This window comes from Atractosteus spatula, chromosome 2 (assembly GCF_055471065.1).
Source record: "Atractosteus spatula isolate fAtrSpa1 chromosome 2, fAtrSpa1.hap1, whole genome shotgun sequence".
NCBI lineage: Eukaryota > Metazoa > Chordata > Actinopteri > Semionotiformes > Lepisosteidae > Atractosteus > Atractosteus spatula.
In genome coordinates, this window is record NC_142707.1 from 46,871,408 (window position 1) to 46,889,530 (window position 18,123).

Here is an 18,123-nt window from a genome sequence, read left to right on the forward strand (position 1 = left end):
CTAATGCTATACATAGAAAAATACTGTTTATTACATAGTTTTATGTTTCAAAGGAGTTACTCCTAGTTTCTGAGCACTAAAGCAGTAGCAGACCAGCTGTCATCTTTAGTATTCTGTCTGTTGGGAAAATGCTCACTTAAGGGATCTCACATGAGGCATGACTGATGCATTTGTCTCTGATTCATTGGTGAAGGCAGCAGCAAACCTAGCTAATGGGTCTATTCAGACAGCTTCATTCTTAATTGGGCTAGTGGGTCAATTCATACAACTTCAGGAGTGTTTACAGGGTGTTAATGAAAGATAAAAAAGATACCAGTAGGTAGGACAATTCGGGCCAAAAGAACTGCTATGCAGATCCACATTTCATGCCATGCAGAGCTGGGCTAGCAGCTGTTGGCTGTTATCCCACATCTCCGAGGGCACCTGTGAGCATCCAGTAGGATCATGACTGTAATTTGTTGCAGATGTGATTGGTTCCGTAGTTGGTTTGATACAACGGAGCTCATAGCATCGTGGAAAAAAATGTTATCTATGAGAATATGAGTTCTATTAGTTCCGCCTTGTGCCTCGTGTCCTGTGGAATGTAAACTGATGCACAGCTTGTAAAACAATTATAAGAGAAGACAGAGTTATTGTTCGCCATCCAAGCCAACTAGCTGTCTCCTGATTAGCAGAACTTGTTGCTAATTTTAATTCCTCATTGAACTCACAGAGACACTTGAAACATAGGACAGAATCTAGAGTTGCTGTGCCGTACATTATGTATCTACTGATGGTAGGTTTTTGTTTTACATTAATCTATGTTTGTAAAAGTCTGTATTTTTTACTCATGCAGATGATTTAATAAGTATACTTCCTAGTGTGTAATGTGGGATAATTTACCACTGAATGAGTACCTTGAAAATGTTATTGATAAGAAATGTTGATGAGAACCTTTACTTTCATTAAACAACACTTAAGTATGAGAACAAAAATAATTTCCATACAGTCTTACCCATATGAAGGAACAGACAAAGGTTTTCATATATTCTGAACTAACGATTATTAAATGCTCTGTAGCATTTTTTGTTAGTTTTAAAACTATGCTAAATAGAAATGCATATGAATTTTATTCTCTTACATTTTTGCAAAACAATCTACATTTCAATGACATACATGTACAAATATTTTTGTCAGAAAATTATTGATATTAATCTCATTTTATAAATGTATGCATTTTATTCAGAGGAATAAAGCTTACCACTAAATACCATTAAAATGGTATTGGTGATGTCCATGTTAGGAACACATTGAGGTACCAATCTTGGGCTCACTTCTAATTTTAAAAAAGAATACACATTGGACAAAGTTAGAAAAATTATAATGGTGTCTCCATACTTCCTCTCATCATCCTACCATCCTGCATGAGAAACATTAATGCGCTCATGTCTGCCTCTCCTGTAGTATTGATCTTGATTCAATTTGACTTTTCCTAATGCATAGAAATGCAACTCTGAAGAAACATGAGAGGTTTTTTATGATTTTCCATGCTGAGTAACAGTAATATTATTCTTATCACTAAAGACTGCAAATAGCTTATACACTGTAAGCGCAATATGGCTGGATTTTCTAGATTTTGTAAAAGATTGCATTAGAGCATTCACATTGGATTGAAATGGTATGGTATTATTTCTTAGTATACAGTTTAAATCAATTACATTGTGTATTAGAAAGCCATACTGTAGGTGGACTCAACCCATTCCATATTTTTGTATTGTTCATGAAATATACAGAATGTTAGGATATTTTTCAGTACATTAAAAAGCAGACATGGATATTAAGTGGTTTTCCAGGTTAAAGGAGGATGATATTGTGAGTGCTTGTTCTAGAACTCTCTTCTCTCTCCTTGTATGTCTTCAGTCTCAGTCTAGATCAGTATGTTAGTTTTATAACCAAAAGCAATTTTTCCCCAATATTCTGTGCCTATGGCTTCTTACTCCAGACTTCCCTAAATTAACACAATAATTTCAAAACATCCTATTTCTGACAGCTCAAAAACTTTTATCCCTTACAATACCTGCTTGAAGTGACACAAATTAATTCACTAAAATGCAAGGATTGTTTCAGCAAGGAAACTAAATTAGCAATTCACAACTTAATTAGCTGTTCATTAAAATATTTTTATTATTGAACAATTAATGAACATTACAGAGAATTTTACAATTATAATCAAAATTGATTTGCCTTCACAGACCTACTGTATACAGTAGCAAGAGGCACTCCTTCACAATATTTTTTTCATTTAATGATTAGGTCACAAAAGTAAATATCTACATTTTGGCCCTAGGGGGCTCTGTGAAGATTACTTTCCCAAAACAGGCCTACTGTATGTCTTGCACATTGTCCAGTTCTCTTTCCGTTATTCTCAGTTTTGATTGTAATGCAGATACCATGCTTGTGACAAGGCAAAACATAGTCTGGAATAAGAAACTTCATTAAACAACATTACAAAAGTGCAAGAACAAAAATATTGTTAAATATCCTGTAGCATACTTTTTGTTATTTAACGATCTATGCTAAACAGAAATGCATATGAATTTTGTTCTCTAACATTTTAGCAAAAAAATCCACGTTCTAATTATCGAAGACATACAGGTAATTTAATTTATGTACACATTAATTGTACCAATGATTTAATTCTCTCTACATTTAAGCATTAAATGCCAAACAATACGCTGGAGAGGAAAAGGAATTGGTTTTGGATGGTTTTCTTTTGCTGAAACAATACCCTGAAACTCTGTATACACAGGACTGTTTGTGCATGAGGTATGAACGTTCTGACTGGTGATTTCTTTCCCTGCTCCTTCAGGTAAAAGGAGAACAACTTCAGCATCGCGTATTGTCTTGCTAAAGGATAGGATCTACTGACCTTCACATGTGGAGGATCCAATCAGATAAAAAGCCCAGAGTTTAATGGAGAAGTCAAATAATAACCAGCTAATGAACTTGGAATTCCCTGCTACTGACAAGCCATGTTCTTGAAAGACAGACAGCAAAGGAGTTCAGGCTCTAGCAGAGAAGCAGGGGAGATTGTTGTGTGCCACAGGTATCTATTTTAGGCCAAGTATATCATCAGTTAGTTCTGGTTTAATTAATAAACTTGTCAAAAACAATGATTCCCAAATATGGTGTGTGGCAAAACACAGCAGCAAGGGGGTTTATAGAAAATCATGGGTGTGTTGACACCAGTCAAGTGTAATTTGACATGGATAATTGATTCTAACATTTTAAAACACATTTTATAAGAAGCATGATGGACTTTTTGTAAATATCATAGTTAATTATTTTAGTAAAAACATGTTTTGCAACAAGTAAATGTATAAATACATGGGAAAAGTTTTTTTTAATACAGAAGTATTATTTTTTGCCTGTTACTTTGGTAAATTAGGATCTGGGCGTTTGCTTTGAATATGTAAATATACTGTAATAAAATACTACATGGTTTTGTTCATAAAAGGTTAAACATCGCAGTATCTTTAAAACTATGCTGGTTTATTTAATTATGCTACATAATTATAATTTTTACAAATATCATTGTATTTTGATATACAAAATATGCAGTTAGAATTTATTCGAAGTCATGTAGGAAAATAGAATTGTAATTCCAGTGATTACTCTAAAAGGGAACACAAATTCTTTCAATTTCATGCAACCTGTTGTAGTGGGTAGTAAATATGGGAGTGGTTAGAACATATATTATATATTTTAAGGGAGTATTTTGACTGTACAAGTAGCATTATAAATTCTATGCCAAAATCAACGCCCCGTTTTCGTTTAGATGAGTGTTTTGAGTGTACTACACAAGGTTAAAGTGCACTTGTGAGTGCAGCATAGAAATGTCACACTAAAAGTACTCAAACTTTTTGCATTACTATTTATTTCAACCCCATTTTCATTGCATTCTATACATTCTTTGAACAGTCTTCATATTGGCATCCTTGAAAATAATTAAACAGGAAATGGTCAGTGCACGAGAAACCACAAACATTCCATTTCAGAACCTGCAAGTTATAAAAAAATTGAAGAAGGTGACTTCTTAATTTTCAGGTTGATTCATCTTTACTTGATCTCTTAAGTGGAAAGGATTACAAGAGTAATCTTAATATACTTAAAACTTAAAACTTAAATACAGTATAAGTCCCAGTATGGTACAGTACATTATTCAAAATCATATGACAGATAAAAAAAACAACTTGCAAAACAATCTTCTGTTTATATTTGTATCATATTTGTAGCCTGTTAAAATAATTTCTGTTCACTTTGATACTATTATGATAATGCCACACTGAAAAAGTTGTCACGTTACTTCACAGAGAGAAAACAGAAAGGGAAGTACTTGACAGACAGGAAATCCCCATGACTGCGCTCATTTACAGTAAGTGTTTTTTTTTTTAATTTCACTAACGTGAAAGTCAAACAGGTATGACTGGAAAGAAAGAATGAATAAATCTGTAAGAATTCTGTTTTTGGATTCTTGAGATGTTTTTCAAATTAAACATCAACGTTTATATGAACTGTAATTTAGTCTGGATTACGCTTTTGCAGGTACATAGTAATCATGAGCCATCGCCCACATTCATAATACAGGTCTATCTGTAGCAAAAATGGGATTACACCAAATACATACACAGATACTTTTATTTGGTTACTGTATGTAAACACATATCATACTGTACCTTTGGTCTCTAATTTATCAATGATTTTTTCCACTGAAATTCTATTTCTTCAGTCCCCAATATTTGTTGTTTAATAATAATGGAGATTAGGCATGATAGTGTATTCATAGAAGCAAAGCCAGCAGCTGTATGCCTTCAACCATATAAATCATTCTGATTGTGCTCATGTCATTCATTTTCCAATGTATGATCACAATCTCTATAATTACAATTAATTTAAATATATATGATAAATTATTATTGACAAGTAATTTGCTCGATTTCATCCTGCTCTGCTCTTTTTTCACCCAAGACCCTGTCTACCAGACTGAATATTGAATAAGCTAATGTGTGAGTGTTAAATTCACAAATGCCGAGACCATACTATAAAGGCAAAAGAGATTTTGTTTTGAAAATGTGTAAAATGCACATTGCAACCAAACATCTGATCAAACAGTTTGAGGCACAACGTGAGTGACATCGTCTTTGATATCCTGTACATACCAGTTCAGGCATCTGTTGGCATCACAGCACCCATTCATTCATGTTTAACTCCTGAATCCAAGGCTTCTTCATCACTTCACTACAGATGATGCCGCCAGTGTTTCAGCACCTTCTTTAGCGAGCACTGTAAATGCTCATGTGTGCGGTCAGGAGCTTGTGGCTTTCTGCCGGCTAGCGTAGCCAACAGACGGATGTGTGCACATCTGTGAGTTGCTTCAGTCCCCGAAAGTCTTGGACTATCCACGTACAATGATTTTCATGGTAGCCAAGAAAATGCAAAGTTCGCAAAGGCAGCAGGCTAATGAATCTGTCTTCCCTACTTATGTCTTCAGTGTGGCACATGTTCTCATCTGTGAAGGAGGTATTTGAATGTCCTGGTCTCTGATCATTAATAACATCTCACTGTTAGCAAAGGCATTGTTTCGCAACCCACCATGTTGTGTGACAAGGGGCTAGGCACCTTCCTGAGTTGGCAAAAAACTCTTTCACTCAGAAAAGTGGATGGATCATGCTGGACACCTCAGTGTTTAACCACATTTGCACATGGTCATTTACAGGTATATGTAAAGTAATACTTTGTGTTATTACAATAGAGTTTACCAATAAACAATACAATTTACTGTAGGTAAGTAAGGCGTTACTGTACTATATAAAAATCCATTGGGATAATTTATTTTCAAGCAGAATGGCTCTTATTACCTTATTACTGTCACGATGTGTAGTGTAGGACCCTGTGCGGGGCAGGAGTGAGAGTTACCGAAGTCCAAATCGTATAGCAGTACCGTGGTCAGGAAGGAGGGCCAAGATCTGTTATCCAGGGGGCTGAGTCGGAAAACCAAATCCAATCGGAGAGGCAGGTCCATAGTCAGTGGGAAGGCAGTATTCGTTAACCAAGAGTCGGGAGAGATTTCCAAGTCCAATTCATAAGGCAGGTCCATAGTCGGTGGGAAGGCAGTATTAATTATCCAAAAGGTAGCAAAACAAGCAGGCGATGAAAGGGATAGCTCGGGTGAATAGAACTCAATAGTGAGCATGGAGAGGCGAGGTGGAAAGGTTTAAGTAGAACAGAAGGGGAACAGTAGTTGGATAATAGGTTAATTGGGGTGGAGAGAGCGCGTTGGAATGCGGCGGCGAGTGCGTGGATGCGTGGAAACTCTGACAATTACAGTAAATGAAAAGCTCACTCAATGACATAAGCCATTTTGTTTATTAATTTATTTTAAATATGCTAATAAAATTGTACCTAATTGTACCTTTCACTCCAAGGGAAGAGGTTCGTTAACTGTGGCTCAGATATGAATGCAACCATTACAACTCTCTCGGGCAATCCTAAGTTCTACAGTAGGTCTGTCTCAATGAAAGGCTTCTGATTCATGGGTAACTTCAGAAAACACTCTAAATAACCTCACAACCTGACATGGGACTCTCTAGCTTGCATAGTTCTGCAGACAATCAATGGATCACTCACATGAGTAAAATCACAAACTTACATCTATATAGTATTTGGATTTAAATGTAAGTGACAACTTCCTTCACAAATTATACAATTCCTTTATTCCTATATATTGCTTTAAGTATATTTTTTTCTGTGTTATGGATTGTTATTGTAAAAAAATATAAGATGAACATTGTTTAATGATAAAACTTTGTACATACAACAAGGCACACATTGTGTTTTTATCTAAGTTGTTGTTTACAAGATCCTACAGTAAAACAAAATTAGATTATTGAAAGCTGCAGCTTCTGATACAAAACTTCACAGGATCATAATTAATTGCATCTTAAAACATGGCTTTTCCATCATCCACAAAGCTGAGAACTGAAGGATTTCCAAAACCTCCACTTTCAGATTTCACTGATACTCTGTTAACATCTTTACAAGTTTCTACATATTTATGTAGGATACTGTAGTAGTGATCAGTATTTCTAAATTTATAAAGGCCTGAGACTTTTTCCCAGGCCTTGTTGTCAGGTGTCACAATCGGAGTGGGTTGCTTTAATTCAAAAAAGCTGCTCAGATTTCGTTCAGCTAGCTTCTTTGCGTGTTCGTTGGTAGCGCTCTCAAACAGGTCATTCTCGCTTTTTGTATATGCCCTCCAGAACATTAACTGCAGGTAGCTGACAGGAGATCGACACCGGGCCACACACGTCAGCAAAAGCGCCAAGGCAGCGATGGAGGTTATCACCAGCCAACCCAGCATCTACAACAAATCACAAGTTCATATATCAGCTAGGATTTTGTGAGATGCAGTTGACTTTGTTTCTTTTTTAAATACTGTAGGAACCCCAAACACATTCCCACAATAAAACATTCACTGACTAAGTGTGACATCAATAAAAAAGCCCTGATAACTGCAAACTTATTAAGTACAAATGCACAAAAGAAATGCAATTCTCTCGTCTAAAGAAAACAACATTTTAAACATGGACATAAAACCAATTCACAGAAAATGTTTGTACAAAAACTGAAAAAACCTCAAGTGAGGTTTGTACAAAAACTGAGAAAACTGAAACCTCAAGATCTGGCCAGATAGCTTGCTCTTGTATCAATGACTTTGTCACTGTATCACTGATTACTCAGTAATGTTGCCTTCAATCTGCATAACAATCATTTTTATGTTAAAGGAGATTCACCCCACATCTTCACACTTCCACCAACCCACAAGCTGGATTCACCAATCCAATTGTTAGCTTAGTGCCCACAACCATGTCCCCTGTCACGTCTGTAAAGGGCAAAACAACATTCATCGGTGAAAATAATATTCCACCACTTTCTCTGGCCCCATTCCAGATGCTACATGACAACAAGAACATGGTAATTTTATCTTTCATCTGTCATTTTACCCCTGAAAAGACACCAAACATGCTAATCGATTTCATGTTGACATGTGGGCCATTTCTTCCTGGAACTGATCATGCTGTAGCCACTACAGTCTGAATATAATGGATCTGTTCCTGTTCCTCCCAGAACTGGTACCCTTGGTTACCTGAACTAGTTCAGTTCAGATAGTTCAGATAATAAATCTCATTATCTGCGCATCTTCTCTCACAGACAGTTCAAAAATGCCAGGAACAACCAGGTGATCTTAATTACTCTTGTGGGGGCATTGTCCCCTCCTTTGCTGTTTTAACATTCAATAAAACCCAACAATGAGCATGTGGCATTTTGTATGGAATCACGTTTGATAAAGAGATGGTGAGACACTCAGTTTTAATAATGATTAGCATAAAAACATATAGTCATCAAATCTCTTCATGTCGCACAGAACTACAGTATAATCTGATTCACTGTTTTTGTTATAGTTTTTGTGTTCTTGTAAAGGGTTTTCAATTGTTTTTTAAAATATATTTCTGTAGTTTCTGGGACGTTCTGGGAAGTTCATACCACAACCTACTTTCACCTTCTGTATCACACATTTACAGTATGGTATATCCCAGTTTTACTTCTGTATTTTAACACTCATTTCCATTAAATTGTGAAAGTTTGGAACTTCCATACTAGTTTGGTAATTCCAAAATGATGCAGCTCTAACTCAGAAGACAGAATGCATAAACCTTTTCACAAATTGATACTTTTTCACAAAAGCAGAATACAGTAGAATTTGCAGAGAAAAAATTACAACTAACACAAATAATGTTATTAATATCTCCAAATACATTATTACTGAAAAAAGTAACAGTTTAGCACTATAAAGCAACCAAATAAACAAAATGAAAACCATTTATAACTATTCTGGGACAGTAATACTTAATATGTATAATATGTATACAGTAATAACCCTGAAGCTAGAGGAAGTTACATTGAACCGTACAATGGAAGTTCATGAAAGTATTTCGCCAGGTACAGAGGAAGTCACTTGGTTCTGCTTCGCATTTAATTTAAAAAGTGATTTATTTACATGGTAAACTTTGAAAGAGAGTTTCCTACCTGTGACTGCGCTCGTATGATCAGTAATACATCTTCACTGTCAAACGGCGACATCGAAGATTTTCCGCAAGGAAGCTTGTGGAGATCCTTAAGACAAACCTCCGATTTTCCGACACAGACTTGCTTTTTGTATAATGTACTATTGAAGCCTGTCATGGCACACTCATAGTAGCTGCCGTTTAGAAGAGCAACCGCAATCCAACTGGCAGGCGCTACCACTGCATTTAAAGTTATTTGTGTGATCACTTTAATACAGGAACACAGCTTTTCTTTTCGACATACTTTGGAATTATTGGTACAGGCTCCAGTAAACAATTTCCAAGTCTTGTTACTTAGCATGTATCCCAGTAAGAGCAAAACGAGAGCGGGAACTGTAAGAAAAACATTGCCGTAGGTGAAGTTCATTGAACTGCACGGGCATCTGAAAACAACAGTAGAAAATATCTGCTCCCCACCTGCTGTCAGCAAAGCAACTGCCCCAAAACTGAAGGTCGCTTGCTGTTTTTGGAAAATATTCAGAACCGTTTTAAATTTATCCATCTTCCACTCGCACGTACACGTCAAAAATAAGGTGCAACTTCACTCATGTTTTACTGATGATGGTGGTGATTTTTTCCCTTTTGCTTTTACTAGTCAACTTTCACTTCCTGAATCACAGTTGAAATTTAGCCCAACCGCGAAGCAACATCTAAATATGAATTGATTGCAAAATGTGTTTTTTTCCCCTCTACAAAATGGTTCTGTTAATTTGCAAACGTTTACATTTTATGTTTACTATTTATGTTTTATGTTTTCAAATAATTTGGTCGAATGTAATTTCAGTTTTAAAGCAACTAATGAAAACGAAGACATCTTCCTACCACCACCAACAACAACAAAAAAAAAAACATCAGAAAAAGAACAAATTCTGGTAGATTATCACCAGCAAGGATTTACTAGGCAGGCCTATTACGAGATACTGTACTTTAAATTCGAGATATCCTCGTGGTATTTCTACATAGGAAGTAAATGACATGAGTTGGTAATTCTACATACTGTAGGAAGTAAATTACATGGGTTTTATATTCAACTTTAAAGGGTTTATGAGGAAAGTTCATAAGAATAAACATAAGCAGAGGTTTACAAACAAGAGTTTGCCATTTCACTTAACTAGCTCCTTTAATTGCAAGGAGCTAATGACTAGCCATGTGTTTTTGATGCTATGAAACTATTTTCATTAGGTTTTTTTTTCCATTATCAGTCAATATTCTGTTTGTCATACGATTTGTTTTTGGAATTTTTCGAAAATTCAGGCTTTGTTTGAGAATACCACAATTACTGTACTTAATACCAGACTACATATATATATAAATTTAGTACATTCTAAAACAAGTACACTATCTGCATAAAAACACTGGTCACTTTCCATCATATTCAACAGGGGTCAGCCCAACCACATTTTCTTTGCAAATCAGATTTTCTGTGTGTAGCCACAATATACTACTACCCGAAACTTCAATCTGTGAGAAAAAAAAACTCTGGTTCAGTTTCAGTTCAGAGAAGATCTCAGATGCAAATTGAAGTGTCAGGTCAAGAGTCTTTAGCGCAAAGAACAGTATATTTTGCTTATAACATGAAATAATGTAACCAACGATATTAACCAATTACATTGTACAAGTGATGAAATACATACAAACATGGCAGTGAAGTTTATAAAGATAAGTAATCAATTTGCACGGCAACAGGTTTATAGCAATAGCATATTAGCCTTGAAGCATTGACGACCACAATGGTAGAGCCCATTGTCTATGGTCAGCAGCACACAGATGAGTACAAACTGCAATTCTTCATCCACTAAAAAAAGTACTTTGAAATTTAACCTTTATTGTCTCTCATATCTTTTAATACAGTAAGAATGTTCAATATAGGAATATATAGGAATAAAAACTACTACTTAGCTGGTTGTCAGTAGTTACAGTAGCTGGAAATATAAATTGAAATATGAGCACATACTGTATATTATATAATACTTGTAATCAGTGAACATATTAAGAGTGATAATTTTTCAATCTCAGGTATAAATTAGTATGCATAATGCAAGCTTTGCATGCATTTCACAGTGCATATACTGTTTAAAGCATTGAGACAGTTAAAACATTTAACCTTTTTCCTCTCAATCAAACTTTCACTGTTTTCTCTGTGGGTTCTGCACATTAGAACATAAGAAAAGTTACAAATGAGAGGAGGCCATTTGGCCCATCTGGCTAGTTTGTACTGAGTAGTTTATTATTCCAAGGACCTCATCCAGCTGTTCTTGAAGGAATCCAAAGTATTGGCTTCAACTACATGAGAGGGAACCTTGCTCCAGACTCCCACAACTCTTTGATCCTAAAGACGTGTCTCCTAAATCCCAACCTACTAGATCATATCCCATTGTAGAATAACACAAAAAAATCATTTCAACAAACTATAATTAACCTTTGTCAAGTCATCAGTGTAGTACAGAGTGTGATTACAATATGAGTAAGTCGTCAAGCAAATCTTGATCAAAACAGGACATTGTGATAATTGCATAATAGCAAAAACTCAAATTGAACTTCTGTGATATGGTACACTTTGAGACATACTGTACTTTGAGACATACATTTGTTGTGTTTGCAAGAATCATCTGTACACCTACAAAAAATGAACTGTGAAACCAACTCATGCACTGCATTATTTTCTCATTTACTTTATGTGATACATTCTTCACAACACACATTGCTGGAATCATCCAGTGTGACAACATAGAATTTAAACATTGTTGTGACAATTCTGCTCACAGCTATTGTTCATTTGTGCAATCTACTGTAGCTCGGAGAAGTCTTTCATCTATTTCTCTATAACTAATTTACTAGTTATCATCAACACAGATCAACATATTTAATTAACTAGTTAAATTCTTCACTTTCTGCAGGCTTTTGTTTTCATCTTTGACAGTGTCATTGTATGCAGTGCCACTTACTGCAGAGTTTTGAGATTAACAATCCATGCAGTAGTTCACAAATCTACGTCCATTTACAAATGACAATTATAATGCGAATGTTATAAAAGGACAATAAAATACAGCATAAAATAACAATATATAACATAACAATACAAAATAACAATACACACTATTTTGACATTATTGCTAGGAAGGAAGCTGGAGGAGATGCAAGTGGGTGCCTTCATGATATCATGGATCACCGACTGTCTGACAGGCAGACCACAGTTTGTGAGACTGCAGAAGTGTGTGTCTGAACAGGTAGTGAATAACACAGGGGCTCCTCAGGGGACAGTTCTATCTCCTTTTGGCTAAGTTGTGTTTTCTTTCTGCTCTTTTCAGCATAGAATAGAATAAACCTATTACTTGTTCCTTTGCATACTACATTATTAACTTCAACGGCATGTCTTTGGACTGTGGGAGGGAGAATTTTGCTATTATGCAATACAAGAGAAAGCTCACATGTCCAGGGAAAGAACACACAGACTTCACACAGAAGGCACACTAGGCCAGAATTGAACCCAAGACCCAAGCAGTTCTAACTGTCATGTCACTGTATCACTCACTTTTAAAATACAAAATTGCTCAATTTACTCAGCTTGATGATAAGTGTTTTGATTAGTAGTGATGACAATTAAAGTGTAGACATGATTAGTCAATTTGAAGACCTGTTAGTCTTAGCATTTTGTAGTTATGGAATCCAGTGCTTGCTACATTTTTAATGATGCCCCCACCTTCAGTTAGCTGACTAAAATACCCTTAAGTACAATACAATAATAAAAAATAATAATAAACTTTATATTACAAAACACCTTTAAAACTGGCTTCTCAAAGCACTTCACAGTAAGAAAAAAAGCACACAACAAGGGAAAACAAGACAGCAAAACTACACAATTACAATACGGGTTAGTATTGCAGCGGGAAAGCAAAGCAGCCGACACAGAACCAGTTAAATAAAACTTCTTAAGAAGAAGGTTTTGAGTCTAGATTTTAAATAGCTTAGGGAAGGTAACTCTGATATCTTTAGGAATAGAATTCCAGAGCTTTGGGGCATAACAGACATACAGTTTAGATTGGCTTGGGGGACAGACAGGAGACCATAATTAAACAAACGAAGGTTGTGAGGAGGGGAGTAGGACGATAGTAAGTCAAACAGGAGTACAATTATTCTATCTGTTAGAATGACACATACCAAGTAAACTCCAACTGAGTTAATATTTCTTGATATTTGTCATGCTTGAACATTGCAGCTGATTCCTTGGTTTCTTTCAAGAAACAGCTGGATGAGATCCTGGGATCAGGTAACTACTAGCTACCAAATGGCTCCTCCCTTTCATAACCTGTCTTTTGTTCTTATGCCGTTCAAACGAATTGTGGGTGAATATTTTGAAAATATATGTAAATATACTGTACAAGAAGAAATAAAACATACACTGATCATGTACTGTATATTGATGGTTTTAAATATGGTACCTCTCCAAATTCCCTTTGTAAAATATTTCAGAAATAAAAGAACTGAAATACTTATGTTTTCAGTTTAACTCTTTCGTTCCTAATAAATTAAGATGTTTGGATACAGTATCAAAATTGGTACATTCTGTGTGTTTTCACTGTTAGTTTTTACAGTTTACAGATATTCTGGGTAGAATGTACTGTATAAGAACATAAGAATAGTTTTAAGAGAGAGCAGGCTTATTTGACTGCTAGTAGAATAATGGTCAAAGAACTATTTTTATTAGTTCTTATAGAGTAGCACAGAATCAGCTTCAACCACATGACTTGGGAAATAGTTTTAGAACCATCCATAAAAATAATTGTTTACATTTTTTTATCTTTTCAGCATGTAGTTAGTTCCTAGGTTTGAGCTAGTAGCCCTACTGTCTATCCCAGTCTCTGACCCCTGGATGCTTTTAGCTGAGAGTCCCATGAGGTTCAAAGTGATTACTTTGAAACAGTAAGGTACTGATGAAAAATAAAGAATGTAGGATTCTTCTGAGGTCTTGCAATTGGAATGGCTGCACTTTGAATCCCTTAACGAAGATCCATGGGAGGGCAAGTCTGCTGCTTGTAGCCTCTGTAATTGTTTGTAAAGCCCCTGCAATTTAAACAGAGGTCATACGGCCATAAACTTAACTTCCACTTGGGTTCTCATGTGTTGTAGCTGATCTTGATGTCCCCTGGGGCAACCTGGCCAAAGCCTTCTAGGACTGAATATCTGAATGAAGCCACAACATAATTGTCTCTGTTCCAGTCTAAAAAGGTTCAGTCTTAGTCTGTTCCTTAGTCTTGTTAGTCTCCCTTCAGATCTGAAATTAACCCGACTGCTGTCCTTTGTATTGCTTCTACTGTAGATTTACATTGCCCGTCTCTTAATGTGGTGAAGAGCAGTGAACGAAATATTCCAAGTGAAGTCCAACTAATATACTATTATTTTTTAATAAGACGGTCTGTTGATTTAAATTTAAAATTTAATTTTTTAACAATACATACACATATTTTGTTGGATTGTTTTATGTCTAGTTGAAGTAAGACCATCCATTTAATTTCTTACATGCACTGTAATACCTTGCACTTATTCAACTGTCATTTATATTTAACAGGTTTTCAATAAAATTACAGTAGATGTAACAGAGATAAGACTGATTGGTCTTCAATTCTCCAGCTCAGTTTTAGCCCACATGCAGGACTGGGAATTATATTTGTAATGTGAAAGTTGTGTTAAAATAAGCATCTAAGTCTTCTCCTTAAGAAGCCCCTTCAAGCCCAATGTTTCCCATTTTCTAATTACAGTTTATGTTTTTGCTACCTCCATGTAATAGTTTGGTATTGAATGAAGCCCTTGAAATGAGTTTTCACTGCCACATATATTACTTTCTATACTTAATCATATTTTCTAAATACTGTTGCACCAGGCCCAGTGGAAATTAGAGTCAATGAGCCAGGATGTGCAGCAATCAAGACTATTTATTCAGAGACTGAAGACTACTGTGAAATACTTCTGAGAAGCTGAAACTGAGACAAACTCAAAGCAGGGTCAGTGACTCAATGTCTGGGCCCTGAGGAACGATTCCTCAGGGCTTAAATACTGTGCAATGTTCCCTTATTGGCCTGATAGGCCCGGCCTGATCTCGTAGAGGATGGCCCCAGTGAGTCTCCAGCATGTGCGGAATGCGCATTGGCAATTGGTGGAGCTAATGCAGCACTGCTGGAGCTCGTTGGGGCATAACAAACACATGTAAGATTCCTTGGACTATTAAGCAAGCAGTATTTGAACAATTTAAAAGATCAATAAAAATCCATATATGGAATGTTAGATAATCCCTTAACAATTTATAGATATAATGGTTACTTTGTCACAGTATTCCCTGCTATTTTTTTACTACAGGTTAATAGTTTTTGAAATGTCAGAATCATGTTTAGTCACCAGAATGCTAATTTCGTGTTTGTGTGTCTGCCAGGTCAATACTGTATTACCAGGACAAATGACTGCTTTTAGAGGTAATTTAATTCTGAACCTTTTTATGATGCTATTTATTTCTGTGACTTCAACAAATACAGAATGACATTGGAAATCTGCTGCTATAAGATTGTCATTGTAAATCTCTGACTGCTATTCATATTAATAATTGTCATTGACTACTTCGACTCTTTTTGTGATATTGGAGTCCAAAAACTGTATCTGTTATAGTAAAACCCAAGAGTTTTACAGTGGGGTTATTGGTGCAAACAGTTTAGGTATTTTCAAATAGTCATCATTTTTTATCCAATTTAATCATCATCATTATCATTTAATAATCGAATTAATATTATGTAGCGGAGGCTTGTATGCATTTTTCATGTTTCCAAACTTTCTCATTCAGATCAAGTCAAATCTTAAGTGTTTCCAGCAAACTCAGGCCTGAGTGCAATCACCAGACAACTGGAGTTTGATCAAAAGAGAAGGGAATACGAGACGGCATTATGGAATCTGCTTAAATCATCCCCATGTTTCCTTTTTACCCTCCTTTCTTGTTTATTCTACTACATGTCCTGCAAGATTCAGTGTTTTTCACGCTATAATTATTATTTGATACATTGACACACGGGTAACGACGATACTATGTGAAAGCGGATGAAAAGGAATGAAGTAAGGAAGTACCATTTATAAAGTAAATGCTGTTTTCACGGGAATTCGTAAAAAAAAAACTTGAGCAGCAGAATCTAAAACATGGACTAACTGGTTTCTCTCGTATATGCTCAATGGGAATAAAACATGAGAACTGAAATTAACAAAGCAGGACATGATGAAAGATGAATAAAAGAAACAAAACTAACTGAAGTCAAAATTGAAGTCTTAACATTACGTGGTTGTAACTACATCTATATGTAGTCCAAAAGACACTTCTATGTACTGTACTTCAAATATATGCTGCGCAGAATGCTAATAAAGATAATATTTTGTATAGGGAATTTGGTGTCCTTTAAAATTACAGCTGGAAGTTAACGTGGATTAAGATGAAGCCATTGACAACCTACCGACTTCACTCCAGACGTAGCCACTTAACTACCCGCTGAAAATATTTATCTATAGTAGAGTATACTTGTACTGTATATCGCACAGCAACTTCGACATGTCCATGTATTGTATGTTTTTCAAAGAGTCAACGTTAGATGGAGCTGTATCCTACTCGGAGACTTGCACGTGACCAAAGCATGGAGGCGGAGTTTGGATCTGACAGTAATCAATACAATGTAAACGTAAACTGGATTAGACACCACTGTCATAGAAATAACGCTTTGCCCGGTACCTTCTGCCTTGCTTATGAGTATCATTACCGGAAGAAATGCAGACGATCAAATGACAAGAGTCATTTTCTTTAGAAAGGAACGAAAACATTAAGGACAATTCAACAACCTTTATGAGGTAGGTAAATCCTGCAGGACAGTTTGCTGCTGGCGTGAATATGAGAAGGTGAATGTGAGTGAGATACAGTTGCTGTTATTTACTCAGGCAGCATAAGGCATTCAAGGTCAGAGAGACATCTAGAAGACGCAGTCAAGTTTAGTAAAAATGTAGTTAGCGAAAGGCTGAATTATTTTAGAATACATTTTTTAGCTGCCTTATCCGTGGTCTGAGCTGCCCTGTTGCTAAGAAACCTTGGACAGCACCTTAGGTTCAAAAGTGTAGGGAACACGCAGTCGAATCATTTTGAGCCGTACAGCTCACTGCAGAAGACCGTAACCTAGGCAATACCATGTTATCAGTGTGAAATGCGCTTATTGATAAATTTGCATTCTATTTATAATCAGCGATGCGCTAATCAAAAGGACAGAAGTCTTTTATTTATTCTAAAAAGGATATATTATTCAAGAACGGAACGTACTGTACCTTTTAGATTATTTAAAAAAACCGTGATAGGATATTTTGACTAACGATAACTCTACTAATAGCAAAAAGCACCCCTGCACTCACCTTTACAATGTGTTATGGAAAGATGAAGTATTTTTATGTTTTGTTACGTCTGACCATGATCAGTACCATCCGAGTTTACAGGAGACAATGCCTGTTACAGGAGTGAGCTGAATACTCCTGCGATAAGGGTGTCCCGCAGTTGCTGTGATTGGTTTGTTCTGGGCAAAGTGCTATAGTGTTCTGTGGTTTTTATATTGATATTTGCATCGCCATCATTTAGAAATGTATAGGAACAAGTAATAGGTTTATTCCATGCTGAAAAGAGAAGAAACAAAACACAACATTTTGGCCGTGGAGCCTTCTTCAGGTGTATACAAAATACCTGTTTTTGTTATGCCACACGCTAAACTATATTAACACTATCAGTCTTTCAAAAATCAGCAGTCTGAAAACCATATATTAATTGAACAATAACACTTGTACTGTAAAAAGAACTACGTTGTATTGCAACAAGCTTCTGAAATAATACGATCTAGGTGTACAGTATGCTTGGCATTGTTCTGAACTGTGTATTTTGTGTTTTATTATAAATCCAATTTAT

The 18,123-nt window shown here is 35.7% G+C and overlaps 2 protein-coding genes and 1 long non-coding RNA gene across 5 annotated transcripts in view; 2 read left to right on the forward strand and 1 right to left on the reverse strand.

The window, feature by feature from the left end:
• Positions 1-706: 706 nt before the first annotated feature.
• LOC148839765 (uncharacterized) lies at positions 707-7,369 on the forward strand. The gene is made up of 4 exons (XR_016094686.1): positions 707-775; positions 2,849-3,085; positions 4,353-4,414; positions 7,299-7,369. It is a non-coding gene; the product is annotated as an uncharacterized LOC148839765 (long non-coding RNA).
• calhm6 (calcium homeostasis modulator family member 6) lies at positions 6,399-9,841 on the reverse strand. The gene is made up of 2 exons (XM_088939868.1): positions 9,127-9,841; positions 6,399-7,399 (listed from the first exon to the last, which is right to left on the reverse strand). Exons 1-2 carry the CDS (start codon positions 9,664-9,666, stop codon positions 6,980-6,982), a joined length of 960 nt encoding a protein of 319 aa, XP_088795994.1. The 5' UTR covers positions 9,667-9,841; the 3' UTR covers positions 6,399-6,979.
• Positions 9,842-16,845: 7,004 nt separating this feature from the next.
• The window catches only part of klhl32 (kelch-like family member 32), a 78,589-nt gene continuing 77,311 nt past the window's right edge, over positions 16,846-18,123 (forward strand). For 2 of the 3 annotated variants that reach the window (XM_088928651.1, XM_088928670.1), the window contains exon 1: positions 16,846-17,033. Coding sequence is in view for 1 of the 3 variants with exons in the window: in XM_088928660.1 (XP_088784786.1) it covers positions 17,029-17,033 (5 nt within the window). In the remaining 2 variants the exon portion in view is untranslated. The remainder of the gene's footprint in view (positions 17,034-18,123) is intronic. The other variant, XM_088928660.1, reaches the window with a different exon arrangement.